The sequence below is a fragment of the Anabrus simplex genome, chromosome 5, assembly GCF_040414725.1.
Source record: "Anabrus simplex isolate iqAnaSimp1 chromosome 5, ASM4041472v1, whole genome shotgun sequence".
Lineage (NCBI taxonomy): Eukaryota > Metazoa > Arthropoda > Insecta > Orthoptera > Tettigoniidae > Anabrus > Anabrus simplex.
Genome location: NC_090269.1, coordinates 60,489,819 through 60,512,813, shown reverse-complemented (window position 1 = coordinate 60,512,813; position 22,995 = coordinate 60,489,819). Strand labels below are relative to the sequence as shown.

General features: G+C 39.6%; 1 protein-coding gene across 9 annotated transcripts in view; it reads right to left on the bottom strand.

Moving 5' to 3' along the window:
• The window catches only part of LOC136873746 (PC4 and SFRS1-interacting protein), a 334,787-nt gene that overhangs the window by 295,839 nt on the left and 15,953 nt on the right, over positions 1-22,995 (bottom strand). For all 9 annotated transcript variants that reach the window (XR_010860165.2, XR_010860166.2, XM_067146927.2 and 6 more), the window contains exon 2: positions 17,581-17,674. Coding sequence is in view for 7 of the 9 variants with exons in the window: in XM_067146926.2 (XP_067003027.2) it covers positions 17,581-17,674 (94 nt within the window). In the remaining 2 variants the exon portion in view is untranslated. The remainder of the gene's footprint in view (positions 1-17,580; positions 17,675-22,995) is intronic.

Sequence of the window (22,995 nt, the reverse complement as noted above, 5' to 3'; positions counted from 1 at the left end):
ACTGTCTTTCGGTAAATTTTATGGACAAACTGTAAAAGTTGTCAAGTATGCACAATGGTCACCACCCTTCTGTAAGGACGAGTAGTAGAAGAAGAAGAAGCCTGCACACCTATATGATAAAACTTGAAAAACTCCATTCACAACTATTACAAAAAGAGGTCATGTTTTTTTTCACCAAAGCAGGAAACAATGTACTATAATAGTAAGATTGTAGAAGAATATGGTTTACAAAACTCAGTTAGGCAGTGAGATTTCATGGATGTCACACTTGTCATGCCAACAGCAAACTATATCAGCGAAACATGGAAAATGTCAGTGCAGACAGCACGGAAACTCAACGTATTCCACCAACATTGTCTATGCAAAATGTTAGGTGTCACCTGGCATGACTGAGTCACCAATCAGGATATTGTACAACAGAGTGACTGCATGCAATGGCAAGACATTGTGGCGGAATGTCAAATGCATCTAGCCAGCCAAATTCTTCGCTTACCAGACAGCTATACTTGAACGCTATGCAATGGGAGCCACAAGGAGGCAAGCGGAAGCCGGACAGACCATGCAAAACATTGTGTCTAATATTCATAGTGGACCTACGAATGGTTAACGTAGCGTGGGATGATATAGAGAACACCAATTTGAATACGACTCGACGGAAGCTTGCTGCTCTATGCACTTTGCGTGGAAGGAACCAATGATGATGATGATGATGATGATGATGATGGAGTGAAATGCATCAGAGAGAGCAAGTTGGGGATTCTGGTATGCCACCTTTCATATCATAATGATGAATATTTTTCCCACCACTGAAAATCTAAGTAGTATCGAACAGAGAGCTGGTAAAATACAACTGTCTTTCACAACATATTCACCCAGGATTTTAATATAAGCCACTAGCATTTCACACTTAGACTCACCTTCTCAGTCATCAAGAATTACAAACTTGGTACCCTTCTCTACATACAGTAATATTTCTTTAACATGTTCCTTGTGTGTCCTACAGGACCCTATGGTTCCGGCCAGGCGAATGCCAGTCTCGAACCCAGAGTACAGTAGTGAAAGAACTCTCACAAACGTGAGCTTGTGCACATAGTCTTACCTGAACACATATCCACACTCGGTTTCCATTCCACCGCTGGCTGTTATTTCTGGGGTTGTGACGATCTCCGTCTCGTCTCCAGTACGGCCGGTCATTCCTTCACTGCTCAAATGAATTCCTTCGGCGTTCTTGTCCTCTCCATCTGTCCGATTCATCCTGCCACGTGATCCACCTTCGAGGTCGCCAGTTCGTGCCTCCTCTGTGTTTAGGGTTTTCTTCTTCTCGTTCCCTCAGGGTTGGCGTTTGAGTGCCGGAATTTTGACACTCCTTGCGGCTTCCTTCTCCAATCTGCTCTTCCGCATGGACGTTCACATGATGGACAGTTTCTATGGTCCGTATACGTGGCTGATGCAGTGCAGACGTCTGGTCCCAGAGCCTAAGCATTTCCTCAGCGGCTACCGCCGTCGTAACATTCGCAGCGATTAGAGCTCTTTGTACCTCTACAGGCAACTGCCTAATAATGGTCGTTACGATTTCCATTTCTTCGGGTGGATGATCTAGCTCTTGCAAACGTAAGTATTGGGAAATAAAGAACTCGCTTAGTCTTGTGGGAGTGCTATTTGCATACCTACGAGCGTAGAGCTCCATTCTAAGCGCCAGCTGATGCCCCTGATTCCAGAACTTATTCAGGAATGCGCGTTTGAACTCGTCATAATTTTTAAATGCTTGCCCAAATGCCTTGAACCAGGCTCCAGCAATTCCTCCAAGATACCTTTCTGCTGTGCGTAATCTGCGCTCTGGTGGTATCTGGCATTCGTCCATGTATGTTTCTAACTCTTTAAGGAATGAGCAGGGCGTGACCTCCCCATTCTCCTCGGGTGCCCTAATCCAATTATAACCCGGGAAAGCACTGTCCTGACTGAATAGGGTAGTATTTCCTATTCTTGGCTTAGACCTAACTGATTCTCCTAGCAGTTCATGTCCCTCATCCTGACTTTCATTCAAGCTGTCACCTTCATACTGGCGTTCTATCGGGCTGTGAGTCCTACTCAGCTTCCGCTTCTTTACTCCGTTTTCCTCCTCGAGTTTCAATTGATCCAACTTATCAAGCATATTCTCCATTTCATGCTCTAACCCCTGTATTCGCTTCTCAGTTGTCCGTTGTGCCTGCTCTCGGCAATTCTTCAAACCCTGGACCTCAGCGCTGACTTCTTTCCTAGTCTGTTGTAAACTAAGTTCTATTCTAGCAATCTTAGCCTTATTCTTTTCGGTCGTCTTCTCATACCTGTCAACTACTTCTTGAGTCCTAGCCTCTAGTTTTTCTTCTATTCTCACTTGCTCTACTTGGGTATGGTCCATACGGACTACTACTGCCACTAGATTTTCTTTAAAGGCTCCTAGTTCAGACTGAGTTGCCTTTTCTTTTTTTCCTATACGCTGTTCTATTCCCTCGATACTGCCCTTTACTTCACGAATTTGTTTGTCTACCGTCCTGTGCAACTCTTCAACGTGTTGACTCAACTTCTCGGTCGTGGCGACACAGCACAGACGTACGTTCTCTATTTTCGTATCTAACTCTGCTATGGTTTCCCTAGTCGCTTCATTTTCAGAGGCCAATTGCTCCAAACGAATGCTAGTGTGCTCCTTTAGCTCAGTTATTTGGTTCGCTACCCGTGTCTCTGCGAGTACTAATTGTTCGGTCATTGTTTGTGTAACCTTTTCTTCGCACTCCGCGAATTTTTCCGTGAGTTGCTCGGTTACGTGTTCTTTAAGTTCTTTCACTTGTTCCGAGTTCCTAACCGCTTGTCCTTTAATAACTCCTAGATCCTCTCTAAGTTCCCTTAGCTGATCGCTCAGGTGCCTCAGCACCTCTCCCATGTCTACCGACATTTGGCACTCACTCGTCATAAGGTCCTGCGGAAAAACCGCTCCGTATGTCACTGATTAAATTTCAAGTTCTATCAATTTCCCTCAATTCTAATTTATCAAAAATGTTCCTAACTGCCAAAATCTCAAACTTCCAAAGCCTAAGTAGGCCGCCTCAATGCAACATCACGTCACTCCAACACAGGGTAACCGTCAGCACAACACTATGATACAAAATATATACAACACAAACACAAAATTCTCCACCAAATGTCATAAAAACAACAAAAAACTTCAACATGCAAAAATCAAAGCTATATGATTATCCACCTGTTAAACACAACACCCTACAGGTCAAATCCCCACACGAATCTCATCCAACACTCCACGGTAACCACTAAATCAGCACATCCTCACTAATCAACATCAACTGCAATATCCATATTCTAATGGTAAGACCAAGGGACATATAAGTCACGAAATACCTCTCTGAACTGGCAGTCATTAAACATCACAAGTCTCAACAAGATACTCCTAATATATCACGAAGCTACTCGTACAGATCAAAGACCAAACTTGGTATACCTGCACTACACATAATTGAATGCAGCTGCCATAACATATGCCTGAAATCAAGCCTTGCATGACCTCTATTTACCGAAATATCAGGTCCTGCTTTTATAGACACAAGTTATGACCCATAGCCCTATCCACGGAGAAAATCAGCAAAATACAACTTGGCTGTGTGAGCTCGTTTACACAAATATCAAGCACCACCTGATGGCATAATAAAACAAGCGGTATGACCCTCATCACTGCAATATCGGGTCCTAAGTTGGCCGCACCAAGTTCACTATTTTTGGGTAACCCTCACTTACGGATATATCAGGCCCCACATGTTGCTCAAATTTACTCTGGCGCTATGGTTCCCCTTTACAGAAATATCGGGGCCCACACGTTGCTCGGCGCCAAATTTACTATGTGCCCTACAGGACCCTATGGTTCCGGCCAGGCGAATGCCGGTCTCGAACCCAGAGTACAGTAGTGAAAGAACTCTCACAAACGTGAGCTTGTGCACATAGTCTTACCTGAACACATATCCACGCTCGGCCGCACAATCGCGCACTTCTCAGGGATAACAAAGGAGAACAAAGGGCAATATTAAGATAAAACACTAGGATATTTGACTAATCAGGTAAGAATCAGCTAAAATAAAAAAAATAAAAAATAACTAACAGAAAACATCGCTGCATTCAAAGTTTTACAACCAGGGATTTATTACATAAAATATACTAATTACAAATATAAGAGCTTTCAAATATGATTGGGGTAAAGATAATGTTGAGCCAATGACAACCAGTTCACTGCCTTCACGAAACAGCTCTGCTGTAACAAGCATGTTACAATTGTGTAAGTAATGAAATCTAGAAAAATGGATATCTGCTGAAATACACATCTAACAGTAATTTCCATAAACTTTACTATGCCTCGTACCATCGAACCCCGGTGCAAACAAATATAAACACATAATGTACAGTGCCCTGACCCGGTCTCGAACCCTGGTCCCATGAAAAGCAAGGCGTTGAATATTCATATACAAACTATATAAAAGGAACAACCAACATGTCCAAGGGGTCAATATCAAACGGGCCAGTGTTAAAATTAAAGTAGAACAAACAGAAGAAAAATCTCTCCCTGCGTTCAAAACATCAAGGTTGTCTTCTCCCCTTTACACACTCGACAAGCTGCAGACAGCCATATAACCAAGTTTCAAGACTGTGACGTCAGGCACAATAACCCTCACCACCCGAGCACTCGACAGGCGGCAGTCCACACAATTTATGAGCCCAGCTGACTGACTGCGTGCTAAGAAACTTCGCCTTTCAAAGTACCTCACATAATCTGGCTGCTAAAAGCACTCTTTTAAATACACAGGGGCTATCCGCCCTCATCTCAATATCACCAGCAATATAACAAATCTTATTTCCGCCTCCCATGGGCTCAACCTTGATAATACAAAGGCACAAATCAGTAAGCTATAGTCACATGGCCATAATAAGGCATCTCAAATGCATCCAATACTCTCTCAAACTGTGCTGGGGCTCTCTCATATCAATTCATACAGTCAGCTACATGCATAATGCCCACATCTCTCAAACATTCGGACTCGCTCGCCCTGTCAGTAAAGCTAGGTGAATTACTGGGTAAATCCTGGTCTCAACTATACAGCTTACGTCTGCAGAAACAAATGCCTAAATGCGACACAATAAACAGAGCCTGCCTGTTTGACTAACCTACCATGACCAAGGGAGTTCGACCTGACCCATGAAGATAACACGTACACTAATATAATACTATCGAAATGAAATATAAACACACCAACAAGGAATCTACAAACTATCATCTACCCTAATGTACGGGGTTCGAGCTTGAGTCCTAGCTCTTTCCAAGAATTTTCATACCATAACCTAACCTGTTGGCTGACGGCCCCCCTATTCCTATCTAAATTTAAATGACATGCTTGAAACAGAATTGGAAAGCTCTGACCTTATATGATTGATGACATGACGGAGCGGCCCTTCCTGTGGACCACTGAATTTACCACATCATGACAAACTGCGACGCTTGCAGCAGATACTGGTGAACAATTGGAGACATTCTATCTTGCGTGACTCCTTCGTACAGCTCCTTAGATGGTTGGAAGATGTCCCCTTCGACGTCGCGCTGATCAGGTACGCCCAACGTTCCTGGATCGATTCCCGATGTCGTGCCGGCTTCAGCTCCCGATGTGGCTTCCTCGCAATGATGATGTAGAAGCTCGTTCTGGCTTGATGCAGGGGTAATTCCTCACAGATTCAGTAGTACTAGTTGTATGTGCAGCTCGAAGATAAAACGTTGTTCTCGGTACCGACTTGCAGCATGACGACTTCGTTCAAGCAGCCTTACGGTCAGAGAATGAGGCTGATGTGCCAGGCGGCCTTGCATTTATAATCAGGTTGGCATAGCCACGCCGCTTGATCGCGTACAGGATACGCGCGCCCGCGACTCGAAGTTTTCCCGCACAAAGCACGTCAAGTACCCTACTTAACGAATGCATTTATGATTGCAGCTCTAATGCATATCAAAATTAAGCATAAATTATGCAGGTTGCAATTCTTGTATCAGATCCAATGCATCTCTTTCGTAACCAAAGATATTAATTTAATTCCTTCTTCCCTCCGAAGGTTCATTTTGCCGGGATCCGGGAAGCGTCCCCAATCTTCATTAAGAGGCTTGGTTTGGGACATAACTCCCTTTAATGAGGTTCTGGAGATTTTCATAATGACGCTCTAGCTCTCTTCACACGAGAACGCTTCTTCCGGAATCTTTTATGAAATAAACTATAAGACAATGACTCCATGGGTGGTCTCAGGTAATCCCAATATCTAATCTATACTATTGGTCCATGAACAGAATGGTCCACTTGCAGTTCGGGTCACCATGTGTCCCGAAGCATGTTACTCTCTCACAACGTAAGGTAAAAGTCAAGAGTGTTAGCACGACGTGGGATAAATAAGCAAATTTAAAGGAAATACTTACAATTATCCCAACCAAAAGGCCGTCGCTGATTGAGGAAGCACTGGACACAAGAGGCCAAGCGAATCAACTTAAAATAAGCTTAACTAATTGGCTGAAATAATAATTCCTTGATCAATTTAAAGAAAACTTTAATAATTCAAAACATTTATAATTTACCGACCTCAAAAATTACTTTTTTTTATTTTTAAAATTAAATAATACGATAAATACTGAATACTATTCTGATCAATAAAAATAACCCACTTGAAAATTAAATTCTTACATCAACAATTATTGAAAGAAAACAGAAAACCTTTTTAGAATAATAAATAAACGTGGTTCGATTGAAAATTAAATAATTGAATCAACCATCACAGAATGGACAATGAAAACCTATCTAATGGACTATCTCGGTTTTCAAGGTTGCGTGAAAACAGTAAGAACCCACGAAGCACACTATGTCAGAAATCGAAGAAATAATACAAGAACGTGCAATAAAATCCAGAAGTAGGATAAAATAATCCAATATCGGCCAGAGACGATAAATAAAATCAAAAGAGTAAGTCAAACACAGCAGAAATCATCACATGCACGCAAAAATTCCAAATCAGATGAATGTCAAGACCACAATAATAAGCTGATACTCAAATGTCAGATTCAACACACCAACGCCCCCATTGCGTTTGCATTCTACTACACAGCTGTGTTATACAAGGCGACCGCCATGATCAAATGAGAACACGATGTACCGAGTTAGTCATTAGATCAGCTTTCATTTAAGCCACTAGTTTTTCTTTTAATAGCCCGAAATGGCTTGAAAATATTTTAAATAATAAATATTTGATTATGTTTTAAAACAGGAAATGAAATAAAACCAAGCTTTTAAGGTTATACAATTAATTCGTACACCATCTTGTCGGAGCTCCTTGAACATAATTATTCCTTTCGTGCACGAAACCTAATATAACTGAATGCAGAAGCTAAAATTAACATATAATTATCTTCTTAAATTAAATTGAAACCCCAAACTTTTTCACATTACAAGTTGACGACTATGACCTGTTTTAGACACTAAAATTTTTTTTAAACCACAAATGACCCAAAAATCACTTTTAGAAATTCTCACATATCATAGACTTAAGTACTCAGCGTCTTAACATCATTAAATAACAGGATTAGTCCCTCAGTTTAAAACAGTCATGACATCCAATGAAGCTACTTACGAGGTCGGTGTTTACGAGAAATTAAATCATTAAAAAAAAAAAAAAAAAAAAAAAAAACACACATCTTCGGCACTTATGCCAGATGGAGAATCCATCAACCGGGGTCAAATGTCCACACCATCTTCCTTTCTTGTAAGATAATTTGTATCTTTAAAGCACAACCAGCAGAGATTAGCTCAACGCGTCTTCCAGTTTTAAGCCAAGAATTAGAACAACTGCCCACGTTGATTGTTAGAGCCATCGTTCACGGCCGAGCAAGCTTATCTTTTGGCGGCCAGATAGCAGCACCAACTAGTCACTTCGAATTATTAGTACTAAATCCACCACTAGATGGCTCACCATCAGCAATTAATGGAAAGGCCATACAGTCACGATATTCAACACGCGGAGATGCAGACAAATGATATGAACGCATGAATGTAATGGAGACAACATAGTACCATGGTGAGTAGTTATTCAAACTCCATTACAGCCTCCCCCCCGAAAGCATCAACATGGGGTGGGGTATAACAAGCAGGCATAGTTGAAAACCATCTGTTGTCTAAAGAATATATGTAAGAAAAGTTCCATCTTCAATAATTTAACATAAACACGTCTCATTGTGAACAGAGGACTTGGGTGATATATAACAGTGATACAGACCACTCGCAGTTGTTTAGTGTTCAATTAAGTCCATGTTTTCACGCGCAATATCATCAGCACGCCAATTTTCCTTGAAATGTTCAGATAATACCAAGGTTACTAAGGTAATCGGAGTTCGCTTAATCACAATAAATTTTCAGAAGCACTACCTACACAAGAAAACAGGTCTTACAATGTTTAAAACAGCATAATTCTCATTCGAACATAATTCAGGGCTTCAATTATAGGGAATGACAAGACTTCATGAGTGTTAACCATATTACCACATAAATACCCCAAAAGGGAAACACAAGAAGAAGGAGAAGAAGAAGAAGAAAGAAAAATAATTAGGAAAACATAAGCCTCTACGAGAAGTAAGTCAGTGCAACAAACATTAGATAATTCTTAAGTAACTTATCACACTAATCGCTTTATCATCAGTTTCCACCAATCCGATCAGAATACCACAGCAAAAGCCGTAACCAGAATATCAGATCACTCACGATAATTATCACATCAAGTTTAAGTGTAGCGAATAAATTAATATATCAATTAGGTTTAAATTTTAACAGACATATCTGTGAAATCAAAACCCCAAATCAAAAGATGATATACCCTTTTTAAAAATTTCAAATCATTTCTTGGCTTAAATTAATATTCCATTCACACAGCTTCAACTTCCATAGCCCTACTACACATATACTCATTCCACGCAGAAGGTGAAAAACTAGAAACAATAATAAATAGAAGGATACTGGATAACACGTTTAGAACAGGAAACTAAGCAAGAGTAGAAGATATGAATGTTTAGAGGCATGGTAAAAGGTTAATTACAGTTCGAGACATATGTATTATTCAGATGTGGGGTACGCGTAAGGTGGGTCATCAACAACCGAACCATCAGCAGTTACCAGGCAATCAACACACAATATCACATCTACACCGGAACAGAAAATGACCAGGAGAAACACCGGAGACAACACTATTCTGAAATCATATACTCCTTCTACAAGCCCCCATATGCAGGTAGAGGATCGATGACTGCAGTACCGACTGCACGAACCGAATAATCCCATACTCATTCTTCTTTATGACAGAACGATAACTTACTATACCAACGACATCATTCAGATGTAACTCCCATTATAAAATGCCTTGCCAGGCAGGTTGATTAAAATGAACGTTTAAATCCACAAGCATAAGCAAGATGACCACAGATGAACAAGTTATGGCAGAGAATATAAGAAGTTGAACCACAAGTCAGGTGACAGACCCGAAAATAAACACATGGTTAAGAATTTTTCCCAAAATGAGTTGTAGATACATAAAATGAGTTTTCACCAAATCCACCTTTGACACCAAGAGAAAAATAAAAGACAATGTACAACCTCCTCAAGGTGCCCATACTACAACAACCCACATAATAAGTAACTCAAATAACAACAACAATACTTCACCACTCAAATGACCACCAGTGCCGATGTGTCATCCACGAAGGTAAAGGACATACATATCCTCGACAGCATCTCACAAATCACAGAGTGCCCACCCAATATCATTACAACAACCGCAATAACACCATCATGACTTCAGAGGAACACAGTCACCTCTCAACGAAACCATAATGCCAACCCAACATAATTCCCAAAATCAAACCCATAATACCAAAACTCACATCCAAAATAAGGATCAGAAACCATACCCTACAGGTCAAAAGGAGGTACACTCCTTAGATCATGAATCCTTTAACTATCTCAACATCACTTCACCATAACGGACGGAAGAAGTAAAACTCTAAGTACATTACATGAATCTACAACTCTCATAAACAATATACTGGAAAATAAGTAGTAATTTCCCTCCAGACACCTTAGAAAATGATGATAACAGCGATGAATAGGCAGGGTACCAGATCACCTTACAACGAGAAGTCCACGCGGATATACAATACTTCAACAAGAAGAAATCACTCAACACAAGCCTGTCTTTCCCTTCACAAGTTTAATTTCCTAGTCTCAATTGACTTATTATTTCAGCCAAGGTGATATCGATGGTCTAACGAAATAGCCAACAGTCACAAGAAACAAGAAAGAAAAATATGCTTTCACAAGATATCAGAACGTAGCTGTACAGAAAACCACGCAATCTGATACCAAACACACTCTCACAACGTAAGGTAAAAGTCAAGAGTGTTAGCACGACCTGGGATAAATAAGCAAATTTAAAGGAAATACTTACAACTATCCCAACCAAAAGGCTGTCGCTGATTGAGGAAGCACTGGACACAAGAGGCCAAGCGAATCAACTTAAAATAAGCTTAACTAATTGGCTGAAATAATAATTCCTTGATCAATTTAAAGAAAACTTTAATAATTCAAAACATTTATAATTTACCGACCTCAAAAATTACCTTTTTTTAATTTTTAAAATTAAATAATACGATAAATACTGAATACTATTCTGATCAATAAAAATAACCCACTTGAAAATTAAATTCTTACATCAACAATTATTGAAAGAAAACAGGAAACCTTTTTAGAATAATAAATAAACGTGGTTCGATTGAAAATTAAATAATTGAATCAACCATCACAGAATGGACAATGAAAACCTATCTAATGGACTATCTCGGTTTTCAAGGTTGCGTGAAAACAGTAAGAACCCACGAAGCACACTATGTCAGAAATCGAAGAAATAATACAAGAACGTGCAATAAAATCCAGAAGTAGGATAAAATAATCCAATATCGGCCAGAGACGATAACTAAAATCAAAAGAGTAAGTCAAACACAGCAGAAATCATCACATGCACGCAAAAATTCCAAATCAGATGAATGTCAAGACCACAATAATAAGCTGATACTCAAATGTCAGATTCAACACACCAACGCCCCCATTGCGTTTGCATTCTACTACACAGCTGTGTTATACAAGGCGACCGCCATGATCAAATGAGAACACGATGTACCGAGTTAGTCATTAGATCAGCTTTCATTTAAGCCACTAGTTTTTCTTTTAATAGCCCGAAATGGCTTGAAAATATTTTAAATAATAAATATTTGATTATGTTTTAAAACAGGAAATGAAATAAAACCAAGCTTTTAAGGTTATACAATTAATTCGTACACCATCTTGTCGGAGCTCCTTGAACATAATTATTCCTTTCGTGCACGAAACCTAATATAACTGAATGCAGAAGCTAAAATTAACATACAGTGGAACCTCGATTATCCGTTCCCGGAAAATACGTTTTCCCGGAATAGGCGTTCAAATTACGTGGTCCCGCGAGCATCGTAATTAAATCACATTGTAAAAGTCCCGCATTATCCGTTCCTCGAAGAAACGATTTCCCGGATCAACCGTCCAGAAATTCCAGTCACATCAACGCTAAATCCTCGATCAATCGTTCTTTAATAAACTGTATCTCACGAAAGGACGGCTGTGGCATATTTATGAATTTTGGCGTTAACGCTCCGTCACTGCGATAATTAAAGCAAGTACTGTATTGGAAAAGCGATCGGCGGTGAACTTGCATAAGGGACGATCTTAGCGTCGCATTCGGGTGGTATTGTTTAGAGAATCTCGGAAAATCATAAAGCAGAGAGTGGTCACAACAATTGCAAGGAGACACGGCGGATTTCGACACCTCTGCTTGAAGACGGAACGAGTTGCGTCAAATGTTCGCACTTATAAAACGTCCATATTATGTCCAGGGTTAGATGTTTATATTTTTACATTTTTTCGATCGTACTGTCGAAGAGGTTTTCGGCACTTTGCTCAGGGCACTGCAGAGTAACTGGGATTTCAGGCAGGAATCGAAACTGCTCCTTCTTAATACAAATTCAGTATTTTTGATATTATCGTACATGATTATGTTAGCGAGACCAAAATAGATGTTGCACCTTACATTTAAAAAAAAAGAAAGCTATGGGAGGTCTTGGGATTGCCTATTACTGTTTAGGTCCTAATGAAAGACTGGGAATTTTACGTTTTCGTGTTAAAATACCAAAAACCGCAGTCGTTTTATTTGCGCACGTTACGTTTTAAATGGTTGGTATCATTTCAAACTCGTACTGACATGTGCAGCGAGCGCGCTTTCCAGATGACCTCAAGGTCATGAATAACCGTAATTTCTGAAGTTTTGATATTTCTTTTATCTTTCCTATTTGATTGAATTTGTGACGCGCAGAATTGAATATAATGCATTCGAGAACTTTTAAGAATCGATACTTACATTCGAAACTGTGTTTTCGAGTTCAACATAACCTTTAAAAGTCGATGTAGGCCTAATTTGCGCGGTACGAATTTCCAGAAACTGACTACGAACAGTATACCGGAGACCAAATTACAATGAAAGATTAAGAAATGAACGGATTTCGCCATCATTTTGGGTGCTTTTGTATCTAATGTGCTTTATTTTATTAGATGAGAGAATTAAAAACTACTTGTGGTCGATTGTCGTTTGGCTTGGCGTTATTAGATTTTTCGAAGAGTTTGGCTAGCCTAATCAAAAGTTGCTGAACTGAAAGAAGTTTTCACGGGAAACTGACGAAGATTCCCCTGTAAAACTGAATATAATGTATCGAGATTTTGAACTCGCGTACCGGTAATTAATGCGGTTTCGCGGTCTAACATGCCCGCCTCTCATCCAGAGGGCCCGGGTTCGATTGCGACCAGGTCAGGCAATTTTACCTGGATATGTCTGGTTCCAGCTCCACTCAGCCTACGCGATTACCTTTAATTGTGGAGCTATCTAATGGTGAGATGGCGACCCCGATCTACAGAGCCGGGAATACCGGCCGAGAGGATTCGTCGCATTGACCAAGCGCACCTCGTAATCTGCAGGCCTTCGGGCTGAGCAGCGGTCGCTTGGCAGGCAAAGTTCCACTGGGGCTGTAGTTTGGTTTGGTTTAGTTTAGGAGTTTTTGTAAGAATATAATTATACACATTTCATTTTTGTGATGTTTAGCCAAATTGTTGATGGTTTTCATTCATTCCCGGATTTTCCGTTTTCCCGTGTTGTACGTTTTATTTTCATGGTCCCTCGAAAAACGGAGAATCGAGGTTTCACTGTATAATTATCTTCTTAAATTAAATTGAAACCCCAAACATTTTCACATTACAAGTGGACGACTATGACCTGTTTTAGACTAGAATTTTTTTAAACCACAAATGACCCAAAAATCACTTTTAGAAATTCTCACATATCGTAGACTTAAGTACTCAGCGTCTTAACATCATTAAATAACAGGATTAGTCCCTCAGTTTAAAACAGTCATGACATCCAATGAAGCTACTTACGAGGTCGGTGTTTACGAGAAATTAAATCATTAAAAAAAAAAAAAAAAACCACATCTTTGGCACTTATGCCAGATGGAGAATCCATCAACCGGGGTCAAATGTCCACACCATCTTCCCTTCTTGTAAGATAATTTGTATCTTTAAAGCACAACCAGCAGAGATTAGCTCAACGTGTCTTCCAGTTTTAAGCCAAGAATTAGAACAACTGCCCACGTTGATTGTTAGAGCCATCGTTCACGGCCGAGCAAGCTTATCTTTTGGCGGCCAGATAGCAGCACCAACTAGTCACTTCGAATTATTAGTACTAAATCCACCACTAGATGGCTCACCATCAGCAATTAATGGAAAGGCCATACAGTCACGATATTCAACACGCGGAGATGCAGACAAATGATATGAACGCATGAATGTAATGGAGACAACATAGTACCATGGCGAGTAGTTATTCAAACTCCATTACAACTCTTATCTGTCGGCGAACTTCCCAAAACTGCAGAGTAAGTAACTACATCCTAGTTACAAATTTCCGATAACTAATGGCAACATAGCGTTCCTATTGAAGTAAAGGATCAAGGCACACTGCTAGTTTCTATCAGCCCACCAGTGACCCAAAGAAATTTTTTGTATCTTCCATTCATATCACTTCATGTCACCCTGTGTTCAGATTACCTAACCTATATTTTTACGCAGAAATCGCTTGCGGAGTTAATATGAATGAAGCTTACAATGTTGCTGCTTTCAGATGGCAGATTGTTGTTTAATACAAGGAGCACCACCCTTCTGACATCTCGTGTAACCTATTGCTTTCTACATTGCTCTCAGGTAAGCGGATATAAGTTTTCAGACTTTTATTTATTGGGGTAGTTATTGATGTTTATCATCTTGTGTAGATAATATTTTTAAGCAAGTTCATGTCCTTTTTTTTAAGCATGGAGCCACATCTGACTCACCGGTGGAACGGGAAAAAACTAGGTTTAGGACGCCCACTGGATCCCAGATGAATTGCTCATGATTTGAAACAAAAGTTATGACAGTGATTTCTCTCCAGTATCTGATGATGACCCTACGTACAGCCTCGTCTTTTGTGATATTATTTTGTTACTAAGCATAATATGAAAATAATTAACATAGGCCTATCATATTCCCATAAAAACAGATCATTGACCAAGAAACTAACATTTATTTCCGGGGTTATTTCTGGGTCACGCACTTCTTAAATGGAAAAACTGTCACAGAGGTAAATACACTGGAATGTTTCCTCAACAATAATGCACACAACAAGTGCACCATCATTGCTTTGGATTTCATAGCAGGCACTAACCAAAGTCAAACTCATCAGCTTACCGGTGACCCGAACCGATAATATCTAAAGGCAGCATCAGGTCACTGGTGGGCCGATACAACGTAAAATGAAGTCATCAAAATTCACTGCCGCAAAAAACATGCCAAACGTCTGTATAAAATACAAACCTCAACAAAAGTTTTATGCCACTTGGATTGCTGAGGTTCTAGATTGCTTACAATGAGAAAGTCTGGGAGGAACATACTGTATTTCTCTGAATCCAAGACGACGGTTTTTTCCCTCAGAATATCTTGTGTGAAAAATCAATGGTTGTCTTGCATTCGCGACCTAACAGTAATGAACACCAATGGCAGCTACCATGGTAACCACGCTTCTTCCCTTCACACCCCACCCACGCGCACGAAACTCATTGACCATCAACATCCGTGTCTTTATAATACACCGTAAACTGCAACAACCGGATGTACAGTGCCTCTGTGTAACGTCACTGGTTCTCGGGAAATAGTCACGAGAGAATGACATTCTCTTAGCCTCTACAAAAACGTTCCTCAAATCCGCAGATTGACATCAAAACACGCGAGAGTTCTAATTCTTAGGAAGGCCACACGGCCACTCATTGGCCGAGTTATAATGCGTCTACTGTACCTGACGCTTAGTAAAATGAACAGGTTTATAGACAGGAGGAATATTTTTGTTATGGACTGTCGTATTGTAGAGATGTGTGGAACAGGCATTGCCAGCAAATTTTCAATGGGTTCTCATCGATATTATGATGCCAGTTTTAAGTTAATGGTTATTAAACACGCAGACATGAAGAATAATTGTGCAGCTGCAAGAAAATATTCATAACTAAAGCCAATGTTCTGCGTTAGCGTGAAGACAAAGATAGCTTTAAAAATGTGTACGTACAGTACAAAAACTGCATTCAGTGGCTCACAACAAGGACGCTTTAAAGAAGTCAAAGATAAACTTGTGAAGTGTGTGTGCAAAAACCGCAAGGGCGGAATGGCCATACCACGCCGCAATGAACTCGTTGACCTTCAAAGCCCGCGCCTTTATTATACATAGCTAGCTGCTGAAGCCAGGAAACGAAACATGCGCCTAGCGGCAGCTGGTTGTATGTGACGCTTAGTAAAAGTAACAGTTTTAAAAACAGCAGGAATATTTTCTTCATGGATCGTCCCATTGTATAGACACATGGAACAGGTATTGCCGGCAAATTTTCAACAGGTTCACTTCGATATTATGAATTTTAAGTTAATGGTTATTAAACTCATGGAAATAAAGAATAATTGTGCAGCTAAATATGGCATAACTACAGACATGTTCAGCTTTGATATTAAGAAAAAGATATCAAAAAATGCCTACTGTACAAGAAAGGCATTCATATGATTTCAAAAAGCATTTTTTAAGCCTGATTATATTTTTCTGAAGGAAAAAGTGGGGGTCGTCTTGCATTCGGAGAAATATGGTACATACATCCTGTACTGAACAGCATGATTACACTCTTCGATAGCAACACTCCAGAGGTTGTACAGGGTGATGTGGGCTCCTGTGTGTTCGCACTGCCTATTTCAACTGGTCGCAAGCACATTCAAACAGATCCAAGACAGGAGACGGATTTAAGCCTCCCTGCGAAAAATGCAACAAAATGGAAAAGGAGCACTAATGCATTGTCATCTAGTAGGATGAATTTGTCATTGATATATTGCAGGTATATCCACACAATGTACTGGTGGATTCTGTTCTTTCCATCGTAACCTCAATGACGATGAACAGCGTTTGGCTTCCATATGTAATACCAGCCCGAAACGGTGATGGATCCATCTCCCTACAGATCTGAGGGATGGTCCATGGAACTTGTCCGGCGTTACCTTGCTCTCTCTACATCCTCCTTCAATTATCAGGTGTTAAATTTTGCACTCATCGGTGAAGAGGATCTGATACCATGCTAGATTCTAGACCAAATGTTCACTTGTCCACCTGCACCTGGCGCCACTGTATTTTGGAATACATGTAGGTACTAGACAAAGAACTCTGGTATGTACATCAGCCATATGGAGACCACTTCAGATTGTCAGAGTAAACAGTCCTCTCAGATGTCAACAAGAAGTCATTACAGAGCTCTATTGCAGTCTTCTTGCTTTCTGCGAGCCACAATTCACAAGTTGTTGACCACCGGTACACCTTCACCTCACCTTGATGTATGATATGGAAATCGTGCCGATCAAAAAAGCCCTTGAAAGAAAACTGGAGGTGGCAAAAATGGAATAACACTATAGGTATGTGATGCTGTCAAGGAAGGACAAAATCAGAAATGGGAGGACTACATGGGACTGAGTGAAAGTGATGAGACAAGATCCAGCAGTCAAGGCTAAGATAGTTTAGCTACATCATGAGGAGAGGAAGTAGCTATGAGGGAGGAAGCCCCTTTGATATGCCTTCCCCAAGAAACAAAGAAGAGGTAAGAGGGACTATGTCCTTTTGGATCATAAATATCTTAAACTTGGGGGAGGACCTAGTGAATAACAGAAATGAATGAAAGAGATGGATACATATCAGCGACCTCAAGTCTCAACAGGACTAATTATGCTGAAGAAGAAGGCAAAGTCTACGAGTTTTAAACAATTACCACAAATTCCAGTAAATCCAAAAATAAATTTTACTTACTCTGGCTGGCCATGGAGGATAACCTCTAACCTTGGCGAATACTTTATCCCCTGAATTGAAATTTTTGGCCATTGTCGATTTCAACGATTTCCCTCTGAAAAGAATAAGAAAAATTAATTCCAATATTCAATAACAGTTTTCCATGAAACAAAATGAACTTTTCCAGCATATCACAAGTATTAAAACAAATACAGTTAACAACCACCAGCTAATAGACGTGCCTTCCAGGCTATTATGCACTGGTCACATTTTGACAAGCAGTGTCAACATTTCACCAAATTATCTACATATTCTGGTGGTCAGACAGAATATACATAGAGTAACACTAAGCAGTCTTACAATGTCCACAGTGTTGTCTGTTTTCAAGTAAGCTAAACAAACTCTCTTAAAAAAATGTAAGGTGCCTTTTCTGAAACTGGAGCTGTTACAATGATTTTTGATCTCAAATACTTTTCGATGTAAATGTCCATTAAACTGACAGGTGGTAGTTAGAATACCAGTTTCCTATAATTAGCATATTAGTTTCCATATGTTTAACCCATTGAGCCCTGCATATTTGTTGGATTGAAATTGCATTGGGGCTGGGATTATTTTGGAGGAAATATAGAGTGTCGCTTTGTATCATGAGAAATTTCTTACTTACAAGACCATTAATGATTTGAATATACATGAAAATAAATGGCTTTCACACCACGAACTGCGGAATAAGGAATACATTGAAAACATTTTATTTTATTAGCCTCATGTGTCTATACTCAGTCCGCCTGCTTGACCTGTAACACAGTCTTCTCCTTGCACTTTCTCTTTGATTTCCACATCTATTTTTTCTTCAGGAGCATTTCTCACACTGTTACTAACATTACTACTAATTTCACTGAAAAATGACATTCCTAATCATCATTACATTCCAAAAGGGGTTATATATCGGTAAATTTCAGTTCTTTACTGGCAGCCACCTTGTTTACAAGTGAATCTCAAAGTCTAGAGATAGCCCACTTCAAACCAATATTACCAAGCACACTATCGATATATATTAGCAAAGAGTATATAACATTGCAAAGAAAGAGTCCCTACACAAATCACAAACGCAACTCACACTGCCATCTATTGAGGAACAGTTGAATTACGCTGTAAAGTGAGACAACAGAACAGTTCCGTGGTCCGGCATTTGGTCCACCAAGATGAAACACGGAATGGTTCCATGGCTCGGGTTCAATGAGTTAAGAGCATATAAAGCTATGACATAATTCTCAGATTGGTGAAGCTCATACTAGTTTTTATGCAGAAATAATGTTTGCTTACTGTGGAAGCAATAAGCAGCCAGCTTGCCTGCTGTCACGGCTGATTAGGTAACAGCCAGGAGCTCCTCACAGCCAACATTTCTTGGGCTGTTTTGCAAGTTTATCATCCTCCAGTGGTGCAACTGTGGAGTCCAGAGGTCGAAGTAATTTGTGGTAGGTCTGCTGTGATTGATATAGTTTGTTTTTACTAATCTATACTAATATATAAAGAGAGATAGAGTTTGTATGTTAATGGATAATCTCAGAAACTACTGGACCGATTTAAAAACTTCTTTCACCATTGTAAGATTATATAATTCTGAGTAACATAGGCTATGTATCATCCCAGAATATCACGGGGTTCCCCCAAGAGCCAAGATTAAAGAAAAAATGGCAGCAATAATACTTTGTACGTCTGCCTGTGTTTTTTAACGTAAAAACTTCTTGACTCATGGAGCTCAAATTTGGCTAGCTTATAGCTATACCTCTGGCTAACATGTAGGCTATTTACTATCATACCATCTTTTAAATGGGTTATGTAGCAAATGAAATTGTGAAGCAAACCAGAGGAAAACATAAGCTAGGGACCCTTGAAATTGAATACGCCGCCTAAATGGTTAGTCCTCTTGGACAATGGAGTGCGCCAAGTGTATTTTAAATCTGACTTTCCAGAAAAAACTTTATATTAATTCTCTTCATATCTCTGACAGTTTTCAAGAAAAAAAAGTTTTGCTGAGATTTGATGCATGTTTTATCCTTGATTTCCTTCATGTAAAAATTACTTGATGAGCCATGCTCAAATTTGGCAACAGCAGGGAAACCTTCCTGGCCAGAAATGAAGAATCTTAGAAAGGGAGGGGAAAAGAAAATGAATCGTGTTTTGGGTAAATTGGGTGAGCTCATAATAGATCCCAGGAAATTACTGGCCAGGTGGAAGGAATATTTTGAAAATATTCTCAATGTAAAAGGAAATCTTCCTGGGAATTTTGCAAACAACTGAGCTCATGGGAAAGAGGACAATGATGTTGGTGAAATTATGCTTGAGGAAGTGGAAAGGATGGTAAATAAACGCGATTGTCATAAAGCAGCAGGAATAGATGAAATTAGACCTGAAATGGTGAAATATAGTGGAAAGGCAGGGATGAAACGGTTTCATAGAGTAATAAGAATAGCATGGAGTGTTAATAAGGTAGCTCCTGACTAGACAAAAATAGTAATTGCACCTATTTGCAAGCAGGGGAAAAGGAAGGATTGCGACAACTCTCTAGGTATCTCACTGATCAGTATACCAGGCAAAATGTTCACTGGGATTTTGGAAGGGACGCGCAATCAGTGGTTGAGAGGAAGTTGGATGAAAGCCAGTGTGGTTTTAGACCACAGAGAGGCTGTCAGGATCAGATTTTCAGTATGCACCAGGCAATCGAAAAATGGTACGAGACGAATGTACAGTTATATTTATTACATGATATAAATTTCATTCCATATTGACGTTCTCACTTTCACAAAGTAAAAGTTCACTGAATCGTCCTGTTCAGTACAAAGACTCCTCAACCAATAGTGGATATGTGTAAGTCCTGAGATAGTTTTTTCCTACATGCATGCTTATACTCCAGCAATATAATTTTCATTACAGACTATACGCTTCCATTTGATGGCACTCGGTAATATCAACAGCATAAAATAGCAACTAAGTTATAATGCCCTTAGCCCCAAAAACCAATTACAACCAACATCAACAAGTTTTATGAGAAAGTCAGACCAAAGAATATGTTTCAAGATACATTAATAATACATAACAAGATGTCAAGATGTTTTTATAGAAGGACTTTTGTCTATATTTTATAAGTGTTTTTTAGTAACACCAATATGTCACAAGGAGCCTACAATTAGAGTAATTTTAGGAAATTTATATATTATCAGACTCTGTTTTTAAATATGTACAAACATACAAAATTTGTTTTATATCGCACCGACACAGATAGGTCTTACGGCGACGATAGGATAGGCCTAGGAGTGTGAAGGGAGCGGCTGTGGCCTTAATTAAGGTACAGCTCCAGCATTTCCAGCTTAGTGTCCCCAATCTGACATTCAATTCTCTTGGACTTCTTACCTACTGACATCAGTTTAGTCTGAACCTGTTTTCAAGTTTCAAGATATTAGACTGGATGCTTTTGGCACAGTGGCTTGCAAACTGAGTGCTGAAAAGCGTATGTCTATAAGGAAGATGTAAGTATAATATAGCCATGGAAAGCACTCTGCCGTTGTGAAGCATGACAACCAGTCCTCAATTCCTTTTAACTTTGTTTATGGTTCAATGGCTGATATTGTTTTTCCCATTGGGTCAGTGATTGTTAGGGCAGTTCTTTCTTACAAGTAATTAACTTCTTTCTGGCAAGTCTAACTGAATTACCTGTGTAATATTTGTAAATAATAACTGAATAATATAATAATATAAATTAAATTAATAAAAATAATTAATCAAAATGTCCATAGTATGGGCGCCAGTGTTCACCAGAATGGATCCCTCGAATTTTGATAGAGCGTGATAAATCTTTCTCTCCCAGGGCGCATACATAATGCTGCATACTGGTACATCTGCTTCAGGCCTTACCTAACCTTCTGAAAACGACTAAATAGGTAGGAACTGCACCTAGGTTCAACAATAACTCCAATGATTCTAAAATATCTACCTATATTCTCAATAAAATCTGTACATGAGCACCTCATCAACACACAAAATATTGCTGGAACTCCACATTTACACCAATAACAAAAAAAAAAAACCCAGTGGGAAAATGAAAGCAAGGACCAAGCCACCATTTGCAGTTGGTCCGTTGAACAATGCATATATATGCAGATAAGTAAGTACCCTTCACTGTCTCAGTGTATCAACATGATTCTCATAATTGGCACTTATTATCTCACACAGATACTGTACTTTTATAATACTGTGTTCACTGACTCTAACACTTGGTTTAACACCAACATATAATACCAAGCCACCACAAGTGATACAATACCAAGTACCTAAGCACTCCACAGTTTGTAGGTCAGTCATGTTCCACAAACATAAAAAGACTACCTTTCACAAACGTTTGAAGTCCAGTCCAGTCTAGTTCAGCAGTGTCACTCCAGTACCGTATTTGTCAAGACCACGCCCTGAACCTCTTCCTAGCCCCAAGACAATAACACCAACGGACTCTGTGTCATTCACATGAGTCATACAAAGTTCCCGACTACTACATCAACAGACTCTGGTTAGTACCAAATGACTAATGCAAAGTTTCCAAGTTAAAATACCAATGTTTTCCCAACCGTTGTACAAAACAAATTACTCATACCACACATGGAGATCTTCCAGGTTAAAATATTAAGAATAAACATACAAATGAAATAATAATAATAATAATAAATGAAATACTGACAATAATATCTCTCACTTCTACATATAGTGCGAGGGTGTGATATGTACTGTTACACCTGGAATAGACAATCGTGTGGGGCACTTTCAGTGTAGCAGTCATGGTGTTGCATTTTTCCTTAAAGCCTGACTCGTAAGAATCTAGTAAAGATTAGTTATTCAAATACATAAGGATTTACTTGTATAGCAGACGTTCCAGCGCTTTCAACAGGGGCGGTAGCATAGAAACTGGTCGGTAATCTAAAGGAATTTTTGGTACATCCTCTTTTTTTTTTGGATCAGGATAATGAGCGCCTCCTCGGAAAATTCCCTGTGTCAAACAGTAGTTAAAAATGACCAGCAGAGTGCCATCAATGATATATTCGTAGAAAGACAAAGCTTTGATCTGAGAGAACACACAAGTCGTTTTACAAATTGTATCTCGGAATGATGTAGAAGAAAAAATGTTGTTACTAAATTTATCATTGCCGGCCTCATGGTGTAGGGGTAGCGTACCTGCCTCTTACCCGGAGGCCCCGGGTTCAATTCCCAACCAGGTCAGGGATTTTTACCTGGACCTGAGGGCTGGTTCAAGATCCACTCAGCCTAAGTGATTAGAATTGAGGAACTATCTGACGGTGAGATAGCGGCCCCAGTCTAGAAAGCTAGGAATAACGGCCAAGAGGTTTCGCCGTGCTGACCACACGACACCTCGTAATTTGCAGGCCTTCGGGC